Source organism: Pezoporus wallicus, unplaced genomic scaffold (genome assembly GCF_028554395.1).
Source record: "Pezoporus wallicus isolate ANWC-B61680 ecotype Strahan unplaced genomic scaffold, APGP_CSIRO_Pwel_v1 contig_6464, whole genome shotgun sequence".
Taxonomy (NCBI): domain Eukaryota; kingdom Metazoa; phylum Chordata; class Aves; order Psittaciformes; family Psittacidae; genus Pezoporus; species Pezoporus wallicus.
In genome coordinates, this window is record NW_026642130.1 from 4,940,805 (window position 1) to 4,967,382 (window position 26,578).

Here is a 26,578-nt window from a genome sequence, read left to right on the forward strand (position 1 = left end):
GTTGAAATTAAGAACTGTTAAGGCAGAGAACCTATCTGAAGATGTAGGACAGGGAAGCAGCTCAGTAGCTGTCTTTCCGGCATTTATACTGGACCCGGAATGGTGCCATGGGTTGCTGCGTCCCCACCAAATGTAAGGGGCTCTGCAAAAAGAAGAAAATGGGTAAAAAAAAATTTAAGTTAGTTCAGTTAATGGAATTATCATTGTGTTTTAATGTTAAGATATAAACGTATTCTTTGGTCTGAAGAGGATGAAGACCAAATATTTCTTGGCTTTGCTGAAGCTACTGTGTAGGGCCTTCATGATGACTGTTTATTCCACTTATTCTGATAGAGGATGACACATGAGATCTTAAGAAACTCTTAATGATTTTGAGTATCTTCACCAGCATAATTGCCAATTTACAGTGAACTCCATTGGGAGCTGGCATGGCAACACCATCGTCAGGAAGAGGCAACCTTCCTCATATTCTGGGTGGATTCACCACCACTGCTTGAGATCGCAATCTTCAAGGAGAACAGAAGACTGAAGTTCTCTGAGCTGCCAACTTCCAGCCTAAAGGGGCAATCCTACAAAGCCCATGCCAGTCTAAAATTCTCCCTCTTCTCCTTGGCATTTTAACCAAGTAGTGTCCTTTTAGGTTGTGACAGGCAGACATGCTCATTTAGCAGCAGTCCCTGTTTGTGAGGAACTATGACTTTTAGAAAGTGCAAAGGACACAGTGCAGATGAGAAGGAAACGACTGCTGAGAGTGGAGACTGCACCATTCTCCTTCAGTGGTAAAATCTATCTATTTCACATCTTGTCTTAGTGTAATCCATTTATTCTCCCACCACTGAATATGTAGTGGAAGAGCACTATGAGGGCTGCATCTGATTTCATATCTTTAAAGTATTAATAATCCAGATGCTAACTGGTTTTGTGAGTGGCAGAGAGCAGTTATAAAATCTCTTGTAATGTTTGGGCAATGATGAGACAAAATACTCTTGTAGATGCTTTTTTTGTATAGGCAGTGCAGCCCCACAGCATTGCTGGAGCTGCTCTGGATTTTCTGAATTACAACAAAGATTGAGTTATTTGTTACGTGTTTTATTAACATTCCCCTCAAAATTCTCCTTCATTATACATAACCACAGCTGAGCACGGCTGTTCAGCTGAGCATAATGAAGGAGGAATATAAAGATGTGGAATGCATAGAAAAGCACGGGCCTTTTACCTCCTTTGGTACTGCATCCAAAAGCACAAATTCATATCTGTATAAGAATAGCACAATGAACAGCTGGATTTCCATGATGGCAAACCACCTGCAAAAAAAAGGGAGGAGAATGTTGACCATTCAGCCTGACCATCTCAAGTGTGTTATCATCAGATAAGAAACAGGGTGTCTTTGGCACGTTACATTCCATTCTTTAGTTCTGCCTGGAAGTTTATCTTCAGTTGGAAAATGTGCTGTAGCTTTGTTCGGTTCCATTACTCAGCAAAGAACATGGATGTCATGGCTACCCCTTCTTTCTGGTGAAACGTTAGACTGACAGCATCCCCCTGACACCCTATTTTAAAACAGACCCTTATCATGATGCGTATTTTTCCCACTGTAAAAAAACACTAATGTTCTAGCACTCACTGACTTGAAATAACTTCATAGGAGCGAGAAGACAGTCAATCATGGACAAGACTATATGACTAATGGTGCTATATAAAGTTATATATACAGCTGGGAGCCTGATGACATCAGAGTAGCTGTGACAGTGGGAGTTACTATTTAATGCATCACCATCAGAATGCAGCATGAGACACAAGGGTGTGATTTTTGCTTCTGCAACACTCTCAGAAAGGCCCTTTTTACTCAGTCCAGGGAAGATTTCAGGTAACTGCAGTGAACTCCTTCAGGCTATTATTTTTTAAAGCTGACATGTACAAGAGCTTTCAGCATTCAGGCGCTAGGATGCACCTGTGCCACATCATGGGATTACTCACTTGCAGAATTTAGACGAAGTCTAAAATACCTAGTGAAAATGAGAATACTCCCTTGCTGTTCCACACAGTTTATTTTCCATCATCTGAGAGACACTGGAAAACTTGAACAGCTATTGGGGAACTCACCAGGGAAAAGACCACATGACTGCACATGGCGTCAGCCTGGATTTGGCCTGGCAGGTGTGAAGAGGAAGCTAATAAGCCCCACGAGACACAAGCTGACTTCTGCAGAGCCATCCAGATCTGCGCGCTGAACCACCCCCTGCTCCAGAGTGGGAGGATCTGTGCTTGTTCTGGCATGGCTTCATAACTCAAATTATCTCTGTGATTTCACTTTGGAATTACCTTGAGGTAGGGAGCTTTTGCTGACCTTGAGCTTGGGGGAACACAGTGCAGGGATATTTCAATGGAAATTAGCTTGGGTCAGGCAGGAATTCCTAGCCCAAACTCTGTGCCAGCAGCACTGAGCAAAGGTGGGCTTCCTACCATCACTGCACCACTGGCACAACACAGCCCTGGAGCCCTGGTGCTTGATGTCCTGCCTCTGAGCCATTCTCTCTGTTTTGGCACAGATGTACCATGATGTCTCTAGGTTGCTCTGCAAGTGGAAGTGCCTCATTTACAGAGGGCTGTCCTTCAAACCCAAGCACAGCTGGATGTGGGCTGACCAGCTCCGACACCTCTGTACCCACAGTGGGGGTCATCTGCAATGGGTATAACCAATACTGGCTGCAGCACTTCCCACCACTAGAGCTCCAAGTGCTTTTCCCAACAGGCTGCTGCTGTTATTCTGCTCGGCACACACCAATGCTGAGACACAAGGGTGATAAGCAACATGCATGTCTGAGGGTGGCCTGAGGGACAGCCCAGGAGTGAAAGGCAGGACTGCAGAGTCCCTGTGCATCCTTCTGACCCACAACACATCATACTGAGCAGCTAAATGCCCCCTACTTCCCACCCATCTTACATATTCTTGACTGAGTCTTAGACCAGTTTTCCTGTAAAAACTCTGAGTTGCTGATGCATTCCCATTTTATTTAGTGACAAGGGGGCTGGACAGATGTGTGCTTTCTGAAATAAGACCCCAATGCACTGCTACATATTTGTGTTGTGCTGGAACACTGGCGCCCAGCTGTGGATTGAGGTCCTACAGTAAATGGAGTCTGAGAATGAAATCACAGCCATTGTGCTGAAGGATTTACAATGTCAGCATAAGATAGGAGACATCAGATGGAGCCATGCAAGATAAGCACAGTTGCACAGATAGTAGTCACCTGGTTAGACAAAAGTAGCTTCACTGCCATCAAATTTTCCTTTAGGTAAAAAAGATAGCACAGAAATGGCTTTGTCGGAGCTCTTCCCACATCAGTTTTCCAGAAATTTGCCAAGAAAGTTATTTTCTAGCTTTCAGTTTGATTAAATTAGCTTTAATTTTATGATGAACATCTGCAATGGAGAAATTAAATGTTTAATACATTTCATTTATAAATCCCAGTATGAGTTAAATGGAATTAAATGAAAATGCATCTTAAACTTGAAATATCATTATTTCATTCAGCCGTACCAAGGAAATCTGCAACCTGGGATCTGGAAACATCTCTTGATGTAATGTTAGAATGATGCTGAAAAGCATGAAGGTGTGTCTTATGATGTGGGCTGCCAAAGGGTTTGAAAGGACTTTTTTGCATGTCAGCAAGAAAAAGATTCTCCCTCCAATGTCTATGCAGAAATGTTACAATTTTCTTTCTAACCACGAATGTATTTTAAAGATACTATCAGAGTACAGAGAAGAGCCTGAACAAAGAAATATGTCAGTATATATAAACAAGCAGCTTTCACAAACATCATTTTGCAGCTTGTCCTGGACTGGTGGATGCCTCTTGTGAATCCTGCTGCCGTCCTTGCTGGGAATGAGGCTGTGCTCATATTTAGCTCAGGAACATGGTACAAGTCACGGAGGTGAGTGAGCACTTTGGAAGGCCTAAATCATGAGTGCAGTTTTGTTCATATTGTTTATGTCTTTAATGGCCTCACAAAGTTTGTCTGGCACTCATGTCCAGCCTGCTGTAGGGTGCAGATTCAAGATTGCTGACCTTCCAGATTCCTTGCTCCACATGGGAGTTAAATTGACTAGCTCTAGGGATATGTGGTTACTTGCTTCATTGAGAAGACCAGGTTTTGAAAGCAGAAGATTCAGCATAGAGATGTTTGAATACAGAATTGAGGAGCAGCTGGCTCCCTGGGACTTGTTCCAGGAAGAGGGACAGCAGAGAAAAGAGCAGAAGGAATGCAGGAAGCATCGAGGCAAGCATTGCTGGAGGAGTGAAAAGAGACAAGATCTGCAATTTAAGCCATCAGACAATTGCGTGGGCTTTAATGCAAAGACAAGATTCAAACAGAGGGGAGCCATTTAAGATATTAAGATATTCGTAAAGATGTCAGTGGCCTCATAGAGGATAGAGAGTCTTAGAAATGTTCTTTAGATTAGTTTAGAACTTTTTAATGGCAACCTAAATGCCCATGTCGCTAAACTGGCACGTTGGTAAGTGGAAAAACTCTCCCATAATGAAAAGATGCCTCAGCAGCAGCAGAGCTAGGCTGACCTTCCTCCCTGGAGAATATCCCTTGATACACTAGTCTCAGATTCTTTTATATTGTGACTTAACCTGTCTTTTCCAGGAATGAAACCACTTTCAAATAAGTTTAAACAAGGTCCAGATAATACTGAACACTAATGGACTGACAAAGAGCAAGGCAATGAAAACACTTTATCTCCAAGTGTAAGAGGAGCCCAGTTCAAGAGAGTTGTTCTCTGCAGGGTTTGGGAATAAATAAACCCCAGCTGTTTCACTGACCTTCCTGGACACTGATGCTTCCCTCCTCCGAATGCCACAAAGCTGTCCAAGAAAGCATTCTTCTCTAAATTTGCCTCTTTCCAACGATCCTGTGGGAAGAAACTTTTTTTTCCAAATCAGCCTTATATAAAGAAAGCTTAACTTTACTTCTCCAGGCTAAAAATGACCTTGGACAGCTAATCCTCAATACGAAGTTGCACTAATGCCATTTTTTGGGTTTGCAATTCAACCTGTTAAAGTCTGGACTCAAAAGTCAGCACCAGCTCAGGAAAAGAAATAATCATACTCAGGTGCCTCAAAGCGCTGCAGAGTTTTTCAAGCTCACGCCTAACACATACTTCTTACACCTCCCCATTTTTCTAAATCCTGTGTCTTTAGCTATTGAAATGTGTATAAAAATGTAAAAGCATAACTTTCTCCTTTTAAGTATATGCACATTCAAAGCAATTGCTCAACCAGTACCTTCCCTCAGCCACAAAATTGTATCATGGCACACAAATGGCTCATGCACATCTTGCACACAAACCACTTCCAAGACACTGTGAACAGACAAATGCAGCTGTAACACAAGAGAAGGGCAAGGATTGCACAGCTCCATTCTCAGGTGCGAGCCAGTGTATGTGAGAAAATGGACCATTCCCAACAAAACCAGTCTGTCTGTTCCCAGAAGCCTCTTTGCTCATCCTAAGTTGCTTTAAGAAAAAAGGAACAACATAAGGAATGAAGCAATAATGGAAGTTTGGGTGGGTAACACTAACAAAAGTAAATCCTTTGAATGCTGGGTGACAAACTATAGCACCCTCCAGAAACAAAGTGCTACTCCACTAAGGCCTTCAAATAACACCCTGTCAGGTTTATGGTGGCTAACTCCTCTGATGAAGCTGTCTTAGAGACGATGTAATATTGTGTTTGCTTATTTTGTTTATATTTCAGCCAGGGCTGTTTATAGCTTTCTGAAGAGGAAATCTGTTAGAATCAAAATCCAGTAAAAGTGATGAAGCAAGGCAATACACTTGGAATGGCAGTGTCCTCTTCCTCACGGAAAAAGGCTGAGTTTCTAAAAAACAAGGTAGTTTGCTTATTAGGAATAAAGTTCCTAAAGAAGTAAACTACTGCATCAGGGTTTCAGATTTCAAACTGGCAGGAACTGTTATTAGGGATTTCAAACTGGTGAAGAGTTTGCTAGAAGGGAAGTTTTGTTTAAATTACTTCTTGATGTATTCCTATAAAAAAGACAAACTGTTCTATTTCGGTTGGTGCTAAAAAGAGCAGTTACAAGCCTGCCCACACAGCCACCTGGGGTGGAATAATAATCAAGAAACTCTAGATGAACTACTGAATTAGCAGAGCTAATACCTACCAGAAATCATCTGACTGGAAAGACCAATGAACCTGGGTAAATATGTGGAGATGAGTTATACAACAAACAAATGACAAGGAGAGGAAAGTACCTGGAATCAAAGAATCACAGTATTGTTTAGGTTGGAAAAGACCTCTAAAATCATTGAGTCCAACCATTAATTTAGCACTGCCAAATCCACTACTAAACCATATCTCTAAATGCCACATCTACACATCTTTTAAATACCTCCAGGGATAGTGACTCAACCACTTCCCTGAGCAGCCTATTTCAGCACTTGACAACCCTTTGGGTGAAGAATTTTTCCTAATATCCAGTCTAAACCTCCTCTGAAGCAACTTGGGGCCATTTCCTCTTGTCCTATCACTTGTTACTTGGGAGAAACAGCTACAACCTCCTTTCAAGTAGTTGTAGAGAGCAATAAGGTCTCCCCTGAGCCTCCTTTTCTCCAGACTAAACAACCCCAATTCCCTCAGCTGCTCCTTATAGGACTTGTTCTCCAGGCCCTTCATCAGCTTCATTGTCCTTCCATGGACCTGCTCCAGCACCTCAATGTCTTTCTGTAGTGAGGGGCCCAGAACTGAACACAGGATTCAAGGTGCAGCCTCACCAGTGCTGAGAACAAGGGGACAATCACTTTGCTGGTCCTTCTGGCTAGGCTATTGCTGATACAGGCCACAGTGCCACTGGCCTTCTTGGCTGCCTGGGCACAAGCTGGCTCATGTTCAGCTGTCAGTCAGCACCCCCAGGTACTTTTCCACTGAGCAGCTTTCCAGCCACTCTTCTCCAAGCCTGTAGCATTGTATTGTTTTGTGACCCAAGTGCCAGACCTGGCACTTTGCCTTGTTGAACCTCATACCACTGGCCACAGCCCATCTATCCAGCCTGTCCAGACCCCTCTGCAGAGCCTTCCTATCCTTCAGCAGATCAACACTCCCAGCCACCTTGGTATCATCTGCAAGCTTCTGAGGGGCAGTTCATCCAGGTCATCCCTGAAGATATTAAGCAGAACTGGCCCCAATACTGAGCCCTTGGGAACACCACATGTGACCAGACACCAACTGGATTTAACTCTTTTCACCACTACCCTTTGGGCCCAGCCATCCAGCCAGTTTTTTACCCAGCAAAGAGTGCACCCAGCTAAGCCATGAGCAGCCAGTTTCTCCAGGAAAATACTGTGGGAGATGGTGTCAAAGTCTTTACCAAAGTCTAGCTAGACAACATCCACAGCCTTTCCCTCAGCCACTAAGTGGCTCACCTTGTCATAGAAGGAGATCAGGTTAGTCAAGCAAGTTGGGTTCAATAAGTAGAGTCTTTCAATGGTGAACTTTGAATCAAGATCGAACAGATATAAAGAAGTACCAAATCATTTGGAAAATATAACTGAACTTTTGGAGTCTTGCTTATTCCTGCAGGCTCCACCTTTTTGTGCACATCTCTGTATACAAAACCATCCTCCAGATAACAAATTTAAGCCAATTTGTCCATGTGCCTTTGTTGTGAAATAAGTAGAGGAAAAACAGCAGAAGAGGACAACTTACAGGTTTGAACATTTCTGGGTCAGGAAAGTATTTTGGATTCCTGTGCAACCAGTATGGTGACAACATCAGCATGTCACCTGCAGGGATGGTGAAATTCTGAAAAGGAGAAAAAAATCTAAGAAAAGAGAAAATCACAGGTTTACATCATAAAACAGTCCCTCCTCTTACTACTTCACAGCTCTTTCACAGCTACAGGTTGGGAAGAGAAGAGATTCAGAGCAGCCCTGTGGAGAAGGACTTGGGGGTGTTGGTCGATGAGAAAATGAACATGAGCCGGCTTCAGTGTGTGCTCGCAGCCCAGAAAGCCAACCGTATCCTGGGCTGCATCAAAAGGAGCGTGACCAGCAGGTTGAAGGAGGTGATCCTGCCCCTCTGCTCTGCTCTTGTGAAACCTCACCTGGAATATTGTGTGCAGTTCTGGTGTCCTCAACATAAAAAGGACATGGAACTGTTGGAACAAGTCCAGAGGAGGGCCACGAGGATGATCAGGGGACTGGAGCACCTCCCATATGAAGACAGGCTGAGGAAGTTGGGTCTCTTCAGCCTGGAGAAGAGAAGGCTGCGTGGAGACCTCACAGAAGCCTTCCGGTATCTGAAGGGAGCCTATAAGGACTCTTCATTAGGGACTGTAGTGACAGGACAAGGGGTAATGGGTTAAAACTTAAATAGCGGAAGTTTAGATTGGATATAAGGAGGAAATTCTTTACTGTTGGGTGATGAGGCACTGGAATGGGTTGCCCAAGGAAGCTGTGAATGCTCCATCCCTGGGAGTGTTCAAGGCCAGGTTGGACAGAGCCTTGGGTGGCATGGTTTAGTGTGAGGTGTCCCTGCCCATGGCAGGGGGGTTGGAACTAGATGATCTTAAGGTCCTTTCCAACCCTAACTATTCTATGATTCTATGATCCTACTTTTATCAGCAGAAGATCCTAACCAAGGATCAGTGAATGTCATACATCCACTGTGGGCACATTGTGTTCAGACAGATTCTTCTTGCTGTTGCTGGTTTTTTCCCATGAGAAAGATGTGAACAGTGGAGAATGGGGAAACACTATTTCTGTTCCAGTTTGTTTTTTTCAGGTATTGAAATAATAGGAACATTATTTCTGTCTTTCCTGCTTTTTGAGGTACCCATGTGAGCTGGGACTTTTTTCTAAATCTTTTGTTAAGCACTTCCTTCAATGCAAAGAAATTCATAGAATGTCTTATGTGACAGTAGATCTTTATACGACTTCAGTAATTTCTTAAATAGGCATGAGCACTAATTCCTTGAAGTGTTTTTCTCCCAGACTTTTATTCGTGAGATTCCTGAATGCTGGCATTTCCCTTCTGAATGGCAGTGAAGAGGATAATCAGAACAGAAGGAGTTTTATCCATTACTAAATTGTGATCCCTTCTCCTATATCAGTTGTGTCTGATTGCTATTTTATATACGGTCATCACAGTATCTCCAGCTCAATTCAAAATTGAAGGTAAGACTGTGAGAAAGGGAAGCAAAACTACTCTTAAATTCTTGATGACTACATTAATGATGATTAATAAATCTTTCAAACAGAATATGTATGGCAGATTGTGGAATATCTCTACTATCTTAATTTTATCCAGATCTATTGGGAGGCCCCTCTCCAGACAAATCATACAGCATCTTCTGGGGGGGGGGAAACCCACCAAACCTCACCTGAATTCTTACTGGGTTTACTACTTTCTTGGTGATTGCACCTGGAGACCTCAGCCTGATGGCTTCCAAAGTGCACCATTTCATAAAAGGGAGCTTCTTAAGGTCCTCTTCTGAGACATCTATTTTATCTTTACCTGTTGTGGCATGAGAAAAAGACTCTCTAAATATGAGATTTCATCCTTGTTTTGATACATGCTTATATGTCTTGCTTTAGAACTGCTGATAGAATACTTCAAGACTTCAAAAATCTCATTTTCATCCAGAAATTTTCTTTATATTTCAAAGCAAATTAATGGACCAAAATCAGTACAACTTAAGAAAAGCCACTGAAGATTATTTAATAACTCCAAGGAAGGTGTAGATGTGGAATTGGCCAGAAGAGGGAAAACAAAGGTCAGCTTGTAAATTAAGAGTTGCTGGACTTTTTCTGCACATGTAGGGATACTACATGGAAATCTGAGGGACTGTAGACACCAGGATGAGAAGCCACGGCTTAGCTCTTGAGCTATGTTATCACTAGCAAATAAAACAGGTCCAGGAGAAAGGCTTAAATTAAGCACTGGTTTGTGATTTGCCTTATCAGTTAATTATTGCCATGTTTCTTGATATGGTTTTGACTCATGTCAACTCAGAGTCTTCCATGAAAGTCTAAGCATGGTTCAGGGGATGGCAAATGTGAATGACTGCTCCCAGTAGGTGACTGTTTTTTGAGGGAAAGAGATTAGTCTTGTGGTGGGTGAATCATGCTGGACAAATTCACCTCAGATGAGAGAAAAGAGAACAGTTCCTGGCCTGTTTTTCTACAGAATAGCTGTCAATCTCGTGAACATCACACCATAAAAAGCAGCTGAATTGAAAGAGCTCACCTGACCCTATCTATCATAGATGCATGAAAGAATCACAAGACTGGCTAATACAAATCTAGGTCTAAATGACAAGTGTGGAATGAAGAGACAAATACATGCAGTTCTTCTTCTACCTTCTTTTGCTAACACCAAAGGTGGTTTTGCTTAAAAATATGTCTTCACCATATGTTGAGTAAAGAACTCAGAGCTGGATCTATGTTATCAGTAGCACTGTTAGCAGCAATATTCATTAATCTGATTATTCATTATTATTATATTAGAATAATTATTATATTATTGACCCAATGTGTCCTGTGCTGGGCCAACATAGAATAAATGATTTCTAGGTTACAGAAGGACCCTGCTGGATTTATTACCTGCTTTGCCAAAAACAGAAGCCAGGTCTTCCATGATTTTCTTGTAAATGGAAGGATAAGCGAGTATGAAAACAAGGGTCCAAAAGGCAATCTAAACAGAGACGAAAGTACTTTAACTCAGGACTATGGAACAGAATTACAGCATCTTTGTAGAAGATCACTGGGGCAGGTGAAAACATTTGCACTTTTTTGCATGTGCCTGTTGTAGTTGGGATGCACAGGGAGCTGTGCTTCCTGGTTAAATCCACATGTAAAGACTCAGACCTTGGGAGATTATGTCTAGTCATCTGCTGTGTACTTCAGTGAATATTATATAGCTTTGGCTTTGAGCTTTGAAACACTAACTTCTTTAATTACAGATTACTAGGTGTTAAAATGAATTACTAAATCATTGAGTATGATTAGATTTATCCGCATGAATGGGAAAAAGAATCAATAGTAAATTCCTACTAGTATTAGCAGAAATGAGGTTAAATAATTTGCAAAGCATTGTCACTGAGTGGCACTAAAACGAGCAGGAAAAGTTTTAATTAATGGCAAAACAAGCAGTAGCATATCCCCTTTAGAAATAATTTGCTAACTGATTATGCAATGAAGTTGAAAATCAAGACATTTAGGAAAGCAGAAAATCCTCTTAAGTAGGATGAAACCAGAAGGACTTGCAGCACCACCAGGAATCGCTTTCTCGTCTTGCTGAGCTAGCAGGAGATGAGGTCTACAGACAGATCTGGTCATGGGCCATCTGTGCTGGTGAGGGATGAGAACTCTTACTGGTATTTCCCAAATAGCCCCACATGGATGCCTCCCTCCTTCTGCAAAACAAAGCTGGTAGCTTAATTTTCTTGTACAGCTCTTGGATGCTGTGGCTTCACTCCATGGGCCAAGGAGGGATGGCTAAATTGTTTTAGGTAAAAGGGTTTAACATGCTTGTAAAAACCCCTTGGAAGGTAAAAGGACCTTTTTTTGTCATTCCCATCACCAGAACTGTGGTTGTGCTCCTCGAGGTCCCTTCCAACCTGTTATTCTATGATTCTATGACTATTCTGAGAAAGAACAAAATATCTGTATGTCTATTTGCAGCTGAATACTACAGGAATAAGTAATGATAGTGTTGTGGAAGGAATGTCAGTTATCCCGGTAACAGACAGCAGGCTATGCCTCTCACTTATGCCACCATGTGAATCCACAAAAACCTCACTGAAATGGATGAAATTCCTTTAGGGTAAATTGTAGTAACATCCAATCTACAAACCCCACAGATAATATCCATTAGCAGTACATACAAAAGTAACTTCTATCATTTGTTTTCTAAATCACATCTGTAACAGGCATAACTGTGCTGGAAAGAGCTTAGTAGTCATGCTAAATAAAGGATGTTTTTGCTACTATGGCTTTTTCATCTGAGAAATTCCTATAAATGTCTTTGGTCAGCCTAGGCTGTGTTAGACACATTGGACTTGTTAGCATGCTTATATCTGTACCATTAATCCATCAAATACATTTCTAACACAGACAAAAGTCAAGTGGCAGTAGAATCAAACTACCACTTTCCTTCACTGGAATCAGCACTGGCATTTGTACGGCAGATCCCGCAAAGTGAAAGAGCCAAAATCACTCAAGGTTTTATACACAGATGAAGTTACTCTATATTATGTTTTAATATTCTTTACAATTGGTAACATCAGGCTATGTAGAATAGAGTCTCAACTATAATACAGCCAAAGTGCTTCAAAATAGAGCTGAATGCTCCTCACAGCTGAAGACTGTGATCTTAACAGCTATGAGACATGATCCTGAAATGCTATGGTAGGGGACATCATAATTTAGGAAAAGTACAAGAAGAACTTTCCTTGTCATGGCATCTGTGACATTGCAGCCTGGGTATATTTTGAGTGATGCATGTGGGCGTGATAATCCCTTCTTTGGAATACACGCAGCGTGTGTGACCTCTGGTTTGAAGGTTTTGCTTCCCAAATACAGGCATTTGAACAGGGTAAAGTGTTTCTCTAGCTGAGGTACTTACGGGAATAGCATTTGCTTGGGAAGCCCAGAGCATTAGAAGACTGTAATTGGGAGCTAGGTGTCTTCCTTGCAAGTTATCCAGGAGATGTTGCAGTAACGTCTGTTATAAATAAAAGATAGTAACGTGCATTTCCAAAAATATATTAAAATCTAGTTTAGGGTAGGGCTTATGAGAATTCAAGGATATAATATATCCTAGTTAACATAGGACTAGTTTATCAAAGTAATGTTAGTTATGGGGATTTTGCAGTCACGAAGTAGAGATTACAGATGTTAAGAGAAAATGAGACTCACTTTCAGCAGCAGCAGGCCAGAAGAAGTCAATGCACTACATGAATCCCTACTAAATACTTTCACTGCCCTCCATTTTCTTCAAGTTTTTAGGGGATTTGGTTCCCTCACTCCCAATTGTTTCTCGTATATGGAAGAAAAAAAGACATCTCTATTCTAATTCCTGCTCTACTTCTCTAAAGAACCTGAAAATGGGACTGAAAAAGTTGAATGAATGGAAATAGAGAAAATATTCTCACTGTTCCTGCCAAAATGGTGTTTATTACGAAGAGATGGTCTGATACATCAGCAAACTCCCTAATTTCAGGTGCTTTGTTAGTGACCAAACCAGTGACTGCAATTGCTTGATTTTTTTTGAAACTATAGGAACTGTGTAATGGTCTAGGATCAGCTTTGTTTATAGTATTTCCTTAAATACAGGGCAGCCATGCATTCAAGGCAAAGCTTCCTGCCTGCTTTTCAGAGGGGAAAAGGTTGAACTTGAATAAAAAATGACCACTCTTTTTCCCAGATTCCCACCCAGTCTAAGACACCAAGTTTGTGCCTCCTGCTTCCTGCAGTTCTTTACCTCCCACAGACCCCTCTCCAGCCTTCTCTTCTTTCCCCAGTTTTGCTTTACTTTATGAAAGAAATTGTGGCATGTAAAGCTTTTAAAGTCTAAATAAAACCTGGTTTGTTTAATGGTCTGTTCTATAACCATTTGGTAGAGCAAAATTCCCAGGCCAGTCTGCTGTCACGTTTGTCAGCTGTATAGACAGAATTCCTGCCATAGCTAAGGAGAATAACCAGGGAGACAACTTATCACAGCTTTTGCACAATTGGTATTTAGGGTACTTGGCTTCCAATCCAGTAATCTGCTATTTTCTACTAGTCTGGCTGCTGGAGGATCTCCTCACTCCACACCAGGGTTTAAAAATAGCACCTGCAAGGTTTCAAAATTTCACAGCACAGTGCCCTCAGAGAAACAACTGAAAAGGTCTTTCACATCTTTCGACTGCTCATTGCAACTGTGATACTGGAGCCTGGCAATGGGTCACAGCTCTGAACTCTTGGCTTTAAATTCCCCAGAGGAAGATGCCGATTTTCACAATTGCAGGAAATAAAATACTTTGAGGAGTGGGACTCAAAATTATGGGTCTGTCCTAATGTAGGTGACAGCAATACTGCACAATTAAGGTATAGCTATAAAATCTGAAAGGTTTAGTTTGTTTCTTCCAGTACTGAAATAACTCCTGTCCTCTCCCACTTCAGTCAGAATACACATGAAGTCATGTTATTTCATAGCCTTGGATGTTTACCTTGGATGTGGTCTCTGAAGGGTTGGTCCTTTCAGCATCCAACACTACTTTCTCAAATAATTTTAGAAGCCATGTTTTGGATTTAGACCAGTTCCTGCAAAGAAAAGCAACAAAACAACATGCACTTAACCGAGGCAGCACAAACTAACATTTCCTTTTCCATGAGAAGGACTCCTTGTTTTTTTTCCAAAAGCCCTGGGCAGCAGTCAGTCGATCGATAGTCAAATGTCAGTCTGACTGACATGAGGAACTCACTGACATGAGGAACAGTATGTCCGGGACCTTCATCTTGGCCAGACCTCATCTTGCAGCCAGGACCTGTGACTGCAAGACCCCTAGATTTTCCCATCTGTTTCATTGTGGCTTTGGACAGATTGCTTATGCCAATCTTTTCAAGAATTATTCTTTCTAACAAAATCAAGGCCCCGTTTTTGAAGCATCCTCAATTCTTTCTTAAGGCTATTTTGAGGCGCTTAAGGTGCTATCATGGCCCTGAGGGCACCGAAAGGCTCTGCAAACACTTTCCTCAGGGTTTGGTTTCCTCTATCCAAAGTCAACTCTGTGACAGTAGAGTAGTGTAACCTGGCATCAGTCTGCTGGGAAAACAGCTATGGTGTGGAAAAGAGCAGAGAGATGCCTTGCTGGGGAGCCCCTCAGCTTGGGACTTAAATTTAGGCTCAAGCCTTTGCTCTTTGCTCCATTCTGCTAGTCCCTGACAGCTCCAAGGACCCATCCCACCTAAGCAAAGCTGTTTCTGCTTTATGCCAGGAAAATGCACAAGACAAGGTCAGAACTGTTTTGAGGCATCTAGCCAAAGGCCTGACCCAAGGACATGCCGTCAATAAAGACAGTGCATCATCCTCCAGGGAAAATGTCTCTCGTGGCTGATATTCCAGTAAGCAAAATGTAATGGGTACCTGTAACGGGTACACCACAAGCATCATCTCTGCTCCATTACCTCAAGAAGCATTCGGGCATCTGAGAAGCGTATTCAAAGTCCTCATCATACTTCTGAAAATGTTCTTCAAACTCCTTGATTTCACTCTGACCTGTTGGGCAGATGCCTTTCCCAAACAGAGTTTCCACCACTGCTGGATACATGACATGCCTGCAAAGACAAGTTCCGTATGATTTACAGGCTATGGGGAAGCTGTTGCAGCAGGTTTAGGTCAGAACGCAGCATGCTGAATTGCCAACACTAGAAGGTGTGGGACTCAAGGGTCATGCCAGTATGGAAGGACTGGCACAAAGCTGATACCTCATGCCCTCATTGAAGATTTTAAGCAGAGGATGGGAGATACATGGGTCTCAGGCTAGTCCTCTTCACATGGCTGAGCTTCGTCAGTTAGTGTTTGATCGCTTGAGCAGTGGCAGAAAGGCTCTGGGCACTGAGGTCCCTTTCTCCCTGTTAACCACCCCTCTTATTTCAGGTTAGCCCATGCAGATCTTCTGGGAGTTGCACAAACCCTTCTGCAACCAGGCACCCCAACAAACCCTTCCTCTGGCTGCAGCTTCGCTGGACAGAACAATGCTCTTTTGTTTTCTTTTTGTCTCACCCCTCCCCTGATTGCTCCTCTGTTATCCTGACAAATCTGAGCTCCCTTTCCAGACCACTTCACCTCTTTAGAAACCCTCATGCAGTCTTTGCTGGGTTGCAGCTACTGCTAAATATATATTTCAGGCAGTGACTCTTTCGCTTTCCTCCTTTTCTGAAGATCACAAGGACGTTGGAGCCACCTGCTGGCTCTATGGATTTAATTCTGAGGCAGATAAATAATTATCCGGGGCATTGCATACTAATTCTTTTCCCCTGCCTTGTTTGGCAAAACCATAAGAACAGATCACACACCCCCGATTTACTGTGGATGATTTTTCTGGATTCTGCAATCTATCATCCAGCATAAAACTGGGGTTTCTTGAAACACTTTAAACAAGTAACAGCTGATTTGGATGCTATGACAGACATGGCAGTGGGAAGAACACCATCTGCCTGAGGCTGCATCAAGGATGTAGCAGGATGGGGTGATTTTAGATGAAACCCTGTCCACTCCGTGCTCCACCTGAAACTGTGAAGCAGTGATGAGCATCATAGAATCATAGAATAGTTAGGGTTGGAAAGGACCTTAAGATCATCTAGTTCCAACCCCCCTGCCATGGGCAGGGACACCTTACACTAAATCATATCACCCAAGGCCATGTCCAACCTGGTCTTGAACACTGCCAGGGATGGAGCATTCACTACATCCCTGGGCAACCTATTCCAGTGCCTCACCACCCTAACAGGAAAGAATTTCCTCCTTATATCCAATCTAAACTTCCCCTATTTAAGTTTTAACTTGTTACCCCTTGTCCTATCACTACAGTCTCTAATGAAGAGTCCCTCCCCAGCATCCCTATAGGCCCCCTTCAGGTACTGGAAGGCTGCTATGAGGTCTCCACGCAGCCTTCTTTTCTCCAGACTCCTGACAGAGCTTTTCTAAGGCTGAAGAGCCTGAGCTCTACCTGCTTTACAGTAATGAGGGAGATTTAGTTTAGATATAAGGAAGACATTTTTTACTGTGTGGATGCTGAGGCACTGGCACAGGTTGCCCAGAGACGCTGTGGCTGCCCCATCCCTGGCAGTGTTCGAGGCAAGGCTGTATGGGATTTGGAGCAAGCTGGTCTAGTGGAAGGTGTCCCCGCCTGTGTCAGGGAATTGGAACTGCATGATCTTTAAGTTATTTTCCAACCCAAACCATTCCATGATTCTATGATAATATCTCTGCTTCCATACAGGATACCCATACGTTAGACATGAGCTGCAGAACTCCCTTACCTTACCAGGTCATTGAGGTCACCTGTGCCCTCCGTGCCGAGGTGTGTCATGTGCTCATATAGCTCCTTACACAAAGTGCCCGTGAACATATGCAGATTAGAAGGAGCCATTTTTCCCTTCAGCATGCTGTAGAGGTTACCGTGGTTCTGATAAAATGCTTCTGCAGGGACAGAAACTAAATACAAAAAGAAACAGAAACATTTTGGAAAGCAGATGTACTACAGGGTAACAACTAATTATTACTACAAGCTGATTTTCAACTCAAATGATGGGACAACATACTATTGCTACAAACCTGGTACACATAGGTGTGATACCGGGAAATAAAGGGTTAACATTGTGCCTGCTTGCTTAAGCAGTCGCTGTGCTTGGTGAAGCAGAACCGTAAGAGTCAAAGTTGGTAGAATGGTGAAGCAGAGTTGTAGGAGTTACAGCTGCTAGGCAGAATTGTAGTAGATAAGATTCCTAGCTTAATATTTAAGACATTCTTGTTCAAATAGTATCTTTAGAAAGAAAAGGAACAAAAGATAGCCAGAGTAACAAAATTTGCAAACTTGACAGGTTTCTTCTTTAAGGTACATAAAACCGGCTTGTACCGAACCTGAGGTTTGGACAGGGGCCGAAACCCTATTGAGTCTGTGTGAAAGCAAGAGGTTACTCACGGTGATGAAGAGGAACTACAGGCCTTCATCCTCACGACCCCATAACAACCACCACCAGGAGGCACTGCACAGGCGCACCAATGGGACGAATGCCAGAAAACTAATTATAATACTAGACGGGAATAGGCTTTGCGTATGTATTAGGCGTGAAGCAGTCTCATGTTTAGGTAATCATTACATGTAATATAAACGAGCTGAGTGGCAAAGGAGGGTGTGCATGGTTTTGGAGAAGCAACCCCCATGCGCCTCAGCGCTGAATAAAGCATACCTACTTTACAACTTTAACGAGTTGTGGAGTCAACCCGCATATCAGGTGGAGTGTCTGGACACAGAAAAGGACCTGATCTCAAACTGGGAGTGACTGATGATGAAAGTAATAACAGTCCCTGCATCAGAAAGCCTTGATCCCTTGAGGCTGAATCCAAACCACTTTACAGGTTTACAGTGCTGGATCCACGTGAATAAATTTAATTTCACCTTCATTTCGTAGCATGGGCTTTGGGTAGGGCAGTAATGTCCCTGGGTATCCAGATTTGATTTCCATTAAAAAAGAGCAAGGTCTCATTTACCTGCATTCTTGACAGCTTGTTGGACTGCCTGTTCAAAATTTAAGTCTTCAGATTTAAAAAACACTTCAGCTCCTTCTTCATCAGTCACAAAAGTGTACCGCTTTCCCAGAGCAAATATTGTGAACACAGGCCCGTGCTGGAACAAAGAAAGATTTCATATTACTGTATTGCTAACACGTTTGATGGGAGAACGGCACTTTGGTGCTGCTGAGAGCTCAGGAGGGAGGACCTGGTGCTTCCTGCTCTCTGTACACCTTATCTCAGAAGCGCACAAAGATCAGCATGAACCAGACCAAGTTTGTAGTCTTATGACCCAGAAGGGAACATATGTGCCTGCCTGACCAGACCTCTTGCAGAGTAGAAGAGATTCCTTCTCCGAGATTAACATTTTATATTTGAATTACATTACAGTTCAAACAATACAACCTACTTGGGGTTTAAGAACCCAAGTGATGGATTATCTACTGCACCCCTTGGCTGCCATAGCGAAGTACCCACATTGTAAAAATCCATGATCCTACCAATTTTAATCTGCAATTTTTTTAACAAAAAACCTACTCCTGCCTATTTTTAATATTTTGGTTTTTCCTTTCCCTTTGTTTTCCCTTTCCTTATTTAAAGGTTCCGCTAATACCAAGGATTTATTTCTTGTACAGGTGTTTAAAGATTAGTATCTAAATAACTAGCAAGCTTTGAGCAGAATAGATGGAGTTTGCTGAGAGTTATATTCAGGGAACGTTTTTGATGCCATAAATCATTCTTTCATTTGCCCTTAATTTAATAGCCTAGAGCTCTCTTAGAACTTTCAGCAGTAAGTATCCACATAATTATTCTGAATTCCTACATTATTTAAAAGATTGCTGATATGTGTAGATACTCTAAGCTATGAAACAAATGCGCAGTGTCTGCTGGCTGTAAGATTTAGGCATTAAAAAAAATCAAAATTATGAAATAGAGCATCTTTAGCATCTTTTTCTTAGTCAAGGCAATTTCTGCTTGCAGGAAAAAGCCTTGGAAATAAAAACCACAGCATTTACATTTATAGGCACACCATCTTCTCTTGGCAAAGTTACTGTGCATAGGGAAAGGTTTAGGGCTTTCATAACATCTCTAAGCACATGAAGGAACTTGATTTTGTTTTCCAGGTTACATTGCTAAAAAGGGTGAGAAGTTGTTTTCTGTTGATTTGTTTGGAGCACTGAAAAGCCTTGAATCCTCCTTGCTCACATGGTTTATGCCACTGACTTTAACCATTTCTTTTATTGTCTGTGTCTGTATTGTAAAGCCTGCTCCATCAAAAGCTCTTTGAAGGAAAAGATTCCTCTTGGCATCAGTTGACTTTTGAATGTGTCCTTCAACTGTAAATTATTAAAGAATGACTGTTTAAACTCTATGCAATAATAAATAAAATACTGTTTAATAATAGCTAAGGTTGCTTTCTTAACAGGTAACAGCAGGTCTTCACCATCAGGCTGGACAAACCCCAGTGAATCTGTGTTTGGGCTTAAATTAGATATTTTAAATTTTATATTAACACTAAAATGTACTTAAAGCAATTTTAAAATTAAATTAAATTTGAATTAATAACCACCTGCAATAACAATTAATTATTCAATTAAGGTCACACTCAATTAAAATTAGAACACTTTATTTTAGATGATTACATGTAAGCAAGATGCCTAAGCTCCCACTATATGCAATCAGGGGAGCCTAAAACATGATTCACCTGACCAGCTACTGCACCCCTCTATTTCTGAAGGTGAGCAGAACTGCCCTTAGACTCCACTGACAGGACTGGCTTTGTGTCCACTGTTCATCAGTAAAGCTGGATGTTTTACCTGTAAACATCTACACAAACAATCTGATTTGGATCTCACCAAATTTCCTGCAATCTATTTAGAATAATAAGAATTAAGCCAATATTGAATGAAACTGCAATAAAATAAAGCCCTATAAAGACCTCCTGAACAAGTCAGCTTCATTGAACAGTGCAGTGATGGTGGATATTCACAGACATATCTTTCAGAAGGGAAAATTTTGTGTCCCAACAGGAAATTACAATAAATATGATAGCAAATCAATTACATTTAAAATTAAAATACTAAAGAAGGTTTGAGGATCAAACCACTAATGGCAATCCCCATCCCCTGTAAGACAGACTTTTCCAAGCACTCAAGATGCAGGAAGTTTCACAGTGTGTTGCTGAGCCTGATAAATGCTCAAGGTGCAAAGAAACCACATGGGGAGGAAGCATTTATGTCAGTTTAACGCAAGTCCCACACTGGAGCCTTTCACCCAGTGTGACAGATGGAGACTTTGTATCAAAGGAAGTATTAAGTAGAATAGACTTAAACAAGTGCTCGGTAAAACAGTGATAAATATTTCAAGTTAAAACTCTAGAGGATTTGAAATATGAAGTCACAGAACTACCTACTGTGATCTGTTAAATCACCCTCAGCAACAGGAGGATGGACAGGTGAACATGGTGCCTTTCTAAAGGGCTCCTGAGGGAGGACCTGGGAAGCCTCAGAGTCATTCCAGTACTCAACATATTTTTACAAGCATCATTAAAGATAAGGTTTAGCAGTTGATAAATAGGATGTACTGAAGAAGAGCCCAATACAGCTCTTAGGAAGACATAAGGATATGTGGCTTTAAGCATATTCCTAATTCATTACTTAGAAGAAGGAATCAAAAGTTTTCTCATGATCTGGACTCATTTGGAAGTTTAAACTATGAGATCTAGAAACATTACAGAAGAAGGCGGCCTAGAAAAAATCACATTCTGAAATGACTCCAAGATCTATTAGCACTCCAAGTGGTAGTAATTAATTTAGAGCTCTCATCTTGCTAGGAAAGGAGAGGAGAAAGGACAAGAAACATCTAAACTAATCCTGTGCCAACATCTTCAGTTTAATGTCTCATTCCATCTCAGCAGGATATACTGAGGGAGAAAAGGCAAAGGGATGCACAGCAAGCATGAATGAAAGTTTCAACAGAAAGATACTTAGATCCCATGGAAATGTGAAAAGAGAACAATTATTCCTGGGTTCTCATAATGCAAAGGCTAACGGGCACCTATTTAATGGTTTAAAACCAGACAGGATACTTTATATCATTCATGGTTAAATTATGGATTCACTGCTGTGGAATGCTAAGAAACAAAAATTACACACACAGTAATAAAAGAGACTAGGTTATTGTAGTCAGATCTGGATGCAAATTCCGGCCTGGGAAGTCTCTCAACCGTTGACAACCAGAAGCTGGGAAGAGGGAGTAGAATGCAGTGTATTCTCATCTGGGCGTGCTCCTTACACTGTTACTGAGCATCTACCAATGGCTGCTATTCGAGAGAGACACTGAATAAACAGGTTTTTCATGCGTCCCAGTATAATTACGCTGTTGTTCTAATGCAATAAAATCAGCTACTGGAACAAGCTGTCGGGGAGCTCTGCAGTTACCATCTCAGTGGTACGGGCGGGTAACAACAAAGCGTGGGCGCCGCCTGCCAACACTGCGTGCCTGTTTACTGCTCTGTCTGAAACAGTGTTTGAGGAGACATGCTGACAGAGATATGGAAAGCAAAATAAAAATGCTCTTAGGAGTCAGGGCCTATGAAGCTGCTTTCACTCCTGTGGTTTTCCCAAAGACTGGGAAAAACTGCACAAAGCAGCAGTGCTGTGATGAGGCACAGATCTGAGCCTATACAAAAGTAATACTCCAGAGAAATAAAACTTCAGGATGTTCTCCAAAGTTCCAAAGAAAAGAAATTGGGGAAACAGCCTGTTTTCCCAGGGGTGCTGCAAGGCAGGGAGCAACCACTCTCAGCTGAGACAGCTGTGGTTAGAATCACAGAATCAATGAGGTTGGAAAAGACTTTTAAGATCATCAAGTCCAACCCTTACTCCATCACTGCCAAGTCCACCACTAAGCCATGTCATGGCCTCTACGTTTTTTTGGAACCTGTTCAGGAACAGTGATTTCCCCACTTCCCTGGGCAGCCTGTTCTAATGCCTGATCACCCTTATGGTGAAGAAATTTTTTCTAATTTCAAATCTAAACCTCCCCTGGTGCAGCTTGAGGCTGTTACCTCTTGTCCTATCACTTGTTACCTGGGAGAAGAGACCAACCCCCACCTCACTACAATCTGTTTTCAGGTAGTTGTAGAGAGTGATAAGGTCCTCCCTGCGCCTTCTCTTCTCCAGACTAAACAACGCCATTTCCCTCAGCCGTTCCTCATGAGAATCGGTCTCTAGTTGTGTCAAGAGTCATGTTGGGAGCTAGGTGCACTGGGCTGGTTTTCTCTCCTCTGGCGTACAATCACGAGTTCAATGTCATGTCCCCTCTCTATCAAAGGGACTTTAGAATTTTGGTCTTCAGTGTATAGGACCAGGCTCACAGACCATTAGCAACTCAGATGTGGCCACGGTCTTTGGAAACACTCTACCAGAAAACCTGTCTTCTCCTCCAGCCTGTTTCCCCTACACCAAACCTCATCCAGGATGCGTGTCCCTTGCCAGGTAACACAGTGAGCCATCCCAGACGCAGCCACACACACACAATAAACCTGGGAGGCATCCAGCTGAGTCCTGGCACCATGTCCCAAACACAATCAATACACTGAGAGTGATGTATGGATCCATAATCCATACAGTAGTGCAGAACAATCTCATGGGTTTCGTTGAGCTTTTCTTGTTAGCTTAATTAACAAACTGATGAAAAGCATCTGAAATTCCTGGTTTGAGCAAAACCTGGTCTAGTGGAAGGTGTCTCTGCCCATGGCAGGGGGTTTAAGCTAGATGAGCTTTAAGGTCACTTCCAACTCAAAACATTCTATGATTCTATAATTCATAAACTCTTACCATGTTTCCATGGCAAAGTGTGGAACCACAGCCTTTGAACCCCTCATTGAGCAGCTCTCCCTGTATTTTGTGTGGCATGGTGTCTCCAGTTACCCACCCTGCCCATCCCAGATCACTTGCAAAACCACTTTAACCAGGCAGCTTTAGGAGGAAGAGGTGGTATCTTTTATTAGACCAGAGATTAAATATTTTACTGGACAGGGGATCTTTCTTTTTTTAGACCCACTGATGACACAAGGGGAAAACCAGACAATTCTGCAGCCCCCGTCTTGCTCTGTAGGAGGAAAACAGAAACCGTGAACTTCAAGCAAATTGAGGCTGGAAGCAGTGGAAGGAGAAAAAGCACTGAGGGATATAGACAAAAGGGCCAATAATAATAAAGCTAACTTTAAGAAAGAAATGAGTGTCACTTTGACAGAATGAAGAATTAATCCGGGGGAGAAATTTTCTAATTGTGAAAGACTCCCTAGAAGGTAATGACCCTACCAAGCCAAAGAGTTTTTACACTGCCCAGAGCCTGCTGTTTCTGCACTTTTATGAGGGCAACTTGCTTGTACTAAGGGCACTTAACCTTGTTCTGGCAATATTAAGGAGTGTGGAATTATTGCAGATATATTTTGCAATCCTTGTAATGACTGTTAATGACCTTTTGGCAGCAGCACTTGTTTTATTTGGCTGCACTCTGCTAAAGTGCCTACTCCTTTAAAAGGGAGCAGGCAGGAAAAGGCTTGTCTTTCCAGGCCTCAGCACAGCCCAGTGTGGGTTGGTGGGAAGGGAGGGAGAGGTGCCTGGGGTGTTTATAGAGAGGAAAGGAAGAACAGGAGAGCAGGGGCAGTAAGGGTAAGATCCTGCTGCAGCCAGCCAGCCAGGGAGTGATGGATGGAAAGGTCCCTCCTGTACCAGGGGGACCACAGGGAGAGGTCAAGTCACAGGGATGCTGAGTTGCTGGACTAAGAAAAAAGCCAAAGGAAAGGTCCCGTCTGCAAACACACAGTAAAGGGGAGAAATGTAATAAAGCCTCCTCTTCCTGCTTTGCCTTATTCAGAGTTTTCTCCCATTGGAAATGTTTTTTACTCTAGTTTCTGTCCCAATAAAACCTGGGCTTTATAAAGTCCTTCAGGTGTCTCTGGTGTGTTCAGAGGTGTCAGCAGCTGCCTAAAGGGCAAGTGAACATCAAAATTAACCAGAGACCCAGCGCCACCAAGCTTGCATTTGTACTTCAGAGTATGTAACAGTTTTTGCTCATTCAATCTGTGAATGAATTCCCAAAAGGACTCTTCTCTCAGGTTTTGTCTGTTGGATTTTGGTGTTGTTTTTTTTTTTTAAGGATTTCTTCTAAGAGATTTTGTTAAAAGCTTCCTGGCGAAAAAAAGGCAACTAAAGGAAGCTTAAGTCCCGGTGAAACATCTGTCCCCAAAAAGAATTGCACTGAAAAGGAGTCTGGCAAGCTGCTTTAATCTGTTTGCCACCAGGATGTTTTCAATACAAGCAGATTTCTAACAGCCTTCAATTTGAAGAGTCAAACAAATACTATCATTGGGGTTTTTTTTAAGTGAAGCTTGATCAGATTGTTTAAAGGATTATGTGGCTGGTTTCTGCTTTCATTTAACACCACAAGTTTATCACAAACATGGCTGAAAAGAAGTATTTAAATATATGAAATCGAATAGCTCAAAATGAGAAAGCAAATTTTAAACATCCTTTTTTTTTTCTCAAATTTCAGGATGTTGCAGAGGTTTCATTTTTAGCTAGTTTGTGCAAGAAATGGGCTGTGCAATCGTTCAGTATCGGACACATGAGGCTGACCACATTGCAGTAGCAGCTGCCATCGCTGACTGAAAATGGGAAATGGGTTTTACAACAACTACTATTAGCTACCTAGAAATTAATCATTTAGGCTCTGTCTATCAGACAGACAGAGAAAGAAAAGCACATCTAGTGGGTAAATCTTCATACCTGCGTTTGGTAGGTGCATCAGGATGGAAAGAGTCACTTGCCAAGCATACCTGTGTCTCCTGAATGCAGGGGGACAGAAGCTGGCACCAAACAATTTCACCTAACTTTAAGCATGCAAATAATTAACTCCCGGTCCCAGCGCCCAGCACAGGACTTTCCACATTATCTGAAACCAAGATTAACATGTAGCCGGACTGCAAGAGCGAAACAGCAGAGGGGCTGGGTGAACAGAATGATCAAAGCACACAGATCACGCCTGCATCAGAGCCACAATTTAGCAACGTTACTGGGATAAAGCCAATCCTTCACCAGCTAAATGCTCCTCACGTTATAAAGTGTGACAGGAAAGGGACAAACTTAATGTGGGAGTTTCTCCTCAGCCTTCCCCTGCACGCAGCCACCCTGAGCACACGCCCATGAGCAGGCACACCGCCACAGCCATTACCTTGCTTCTAGCTTGCTCTATGAACTCCAGAGGAGCCTTCCCGAACTGAAACGCAGCTCCAAACCAAGGGATCCAGCCCCTGATGCAAGGAGGGGAGCTTGGGTTTCTCAGCTGAAACAAAACAGCCTTGACAACAAGAAGTCCCAGGATTGCTGCCAAGAGGAAAGCAAGAGCCATTTTGCCTCTCTGCTGCCTGCCACAGCACCCGTGCGGTCGCGTCAGTGAATAGGGCGTCCTTTATCAGTTGCCAGCTGATCACTGCCACGGAGACGAGATGTCAAAGCACCAACCAGCCCAGTCTGGGGCTTGTTTTTTAACTTGTGCTGGACAAGGCAGAGTCAATGCTCTGGGATGAGGACCAACTCCACTGCTTGCGAAACTTGGATGCTGCTTTGCCAAATCCCTAAACTTCGCACCCGTTGCTGAAGGCTACCCAAGCAGGCAGGGACACAGCCAGGGGCTCTGTGGCAAAGCAGTGTGTCACTTTCTTCAGTTAAACCAAGTATTTTTGGCAATATCAAGATCACAAAGCAGAGAGGCTGTAATTTGCAGACATTTGGTTTTCATTAAGTCAGACGACAAGAAACTTCTGCAAGTGTCACCTGAAGCAGTAAGCCCTATGAAAGGTATCTTTCACCTGCCTGATAACAATCTCATTAAAGGCTGGATGTGTGTCCAGTGTCTGAGGGGCACAGAAAGGCTTCGGAGGTCAAACTGACAGTTAAAAACATGATGGTGGCCCCTTTAATATCACTATAATGTCAGTAGACATTTCAGAGAGGTCAGGTTGATTTGTGTGTGTAGAAGTATCACACTAACACTATGTACAGAATTCAGTAGTATAAAAAGCCTAGGAAGTGTGCTCACAGCCTGCCCCTGCACACACTCAGCGTATGTGAAGACAATACAAAACTAGGAGGAGTAGTTGATAGACAGATGGGTGTGCTGCCATTCATTGGAGCCCCAACAGGCTGGAGAAACAGGAAAACAGGGGCTTATATAACCACAGAATACAAGGTTGGAAAGGA

General features: G+C 42.5%; 1 protein-coding gene across 4 annotated transcripts; it reads right to left on the minus strand.

Annotated features, from left to right (window-relative positions):
* Positions 1-25,916, minus strand: LOC130608999 (24-hydroxycholesterol 7-alpha-hydroxylase). Of its 4 annotated transcripts, XM_057427517.1 has the most exons (12): positions 25,551-25,914; positions 18,288-18,423; positions 17,057-17,231; positions 15,200-15,349; positions 14,242-14,335; positions 12,654-12,752; positions 10,631-10,721; positions 9,409-9,542; positions 7,734-7,829; positions 4,833-4,921; positions 1,217-1,304; positions 1-142 (listed from the first exon to the last, which is right to left on the minus strand). In XM_057427517.1, exons 1-12 carry the CDS (start codon positions 25,725-25,727, stop codon positions 62-64), a joined length of 1,410 nt encoding a protein of 469 aa, XP_057283500.1. In that variant the 5' UTR covers positions 25,728-25,914; the 3' UTR covers positions 1-61. The 4 variants fall into 4 exon arrangements, with proteins under 4 accessions (XP_057283500.1, XP_057283502.1, XP_057283501.1 ...); XM_057427519.1 differs by lacking the exon at positions 15,200-15,349 and having other exon boundaries at positions 25,551-25,916; XM_057427518.1 differs by lacking the exon at positions 7,734-7,829 and having other exon boundaries at positions 25,551-25,916.
* Between the last annotated feature and the right edge of the window lie 662 nt (positions 25,917-26,578).

Bases quoted from the DNA above. Each gene is read 5' to 3' on its own strand.
- LOC130608999 (XM_057427517.1), bottom strand. From the start codon at position 25,727: ATGGCTCTTGCTTTCCTCTTGGCAGCAATCCTGGGACTTCTTGTTGTC. The intron at 18,424-25,550 runs GTAATGGCTGTG...TCTTTGTTCCAG, and splicing joins TAGAGCAAGCTAGAAGCAAG to CACGGGCCTGTGTTCACAAT. The intron at 10,722-12,653 runs GTAAGTACCTCA...GTCTCTGTTTAG, and splicing joins CCCAAGCAAATGCTATTCCC to ATTGCCTTTTGGACCCTTGT.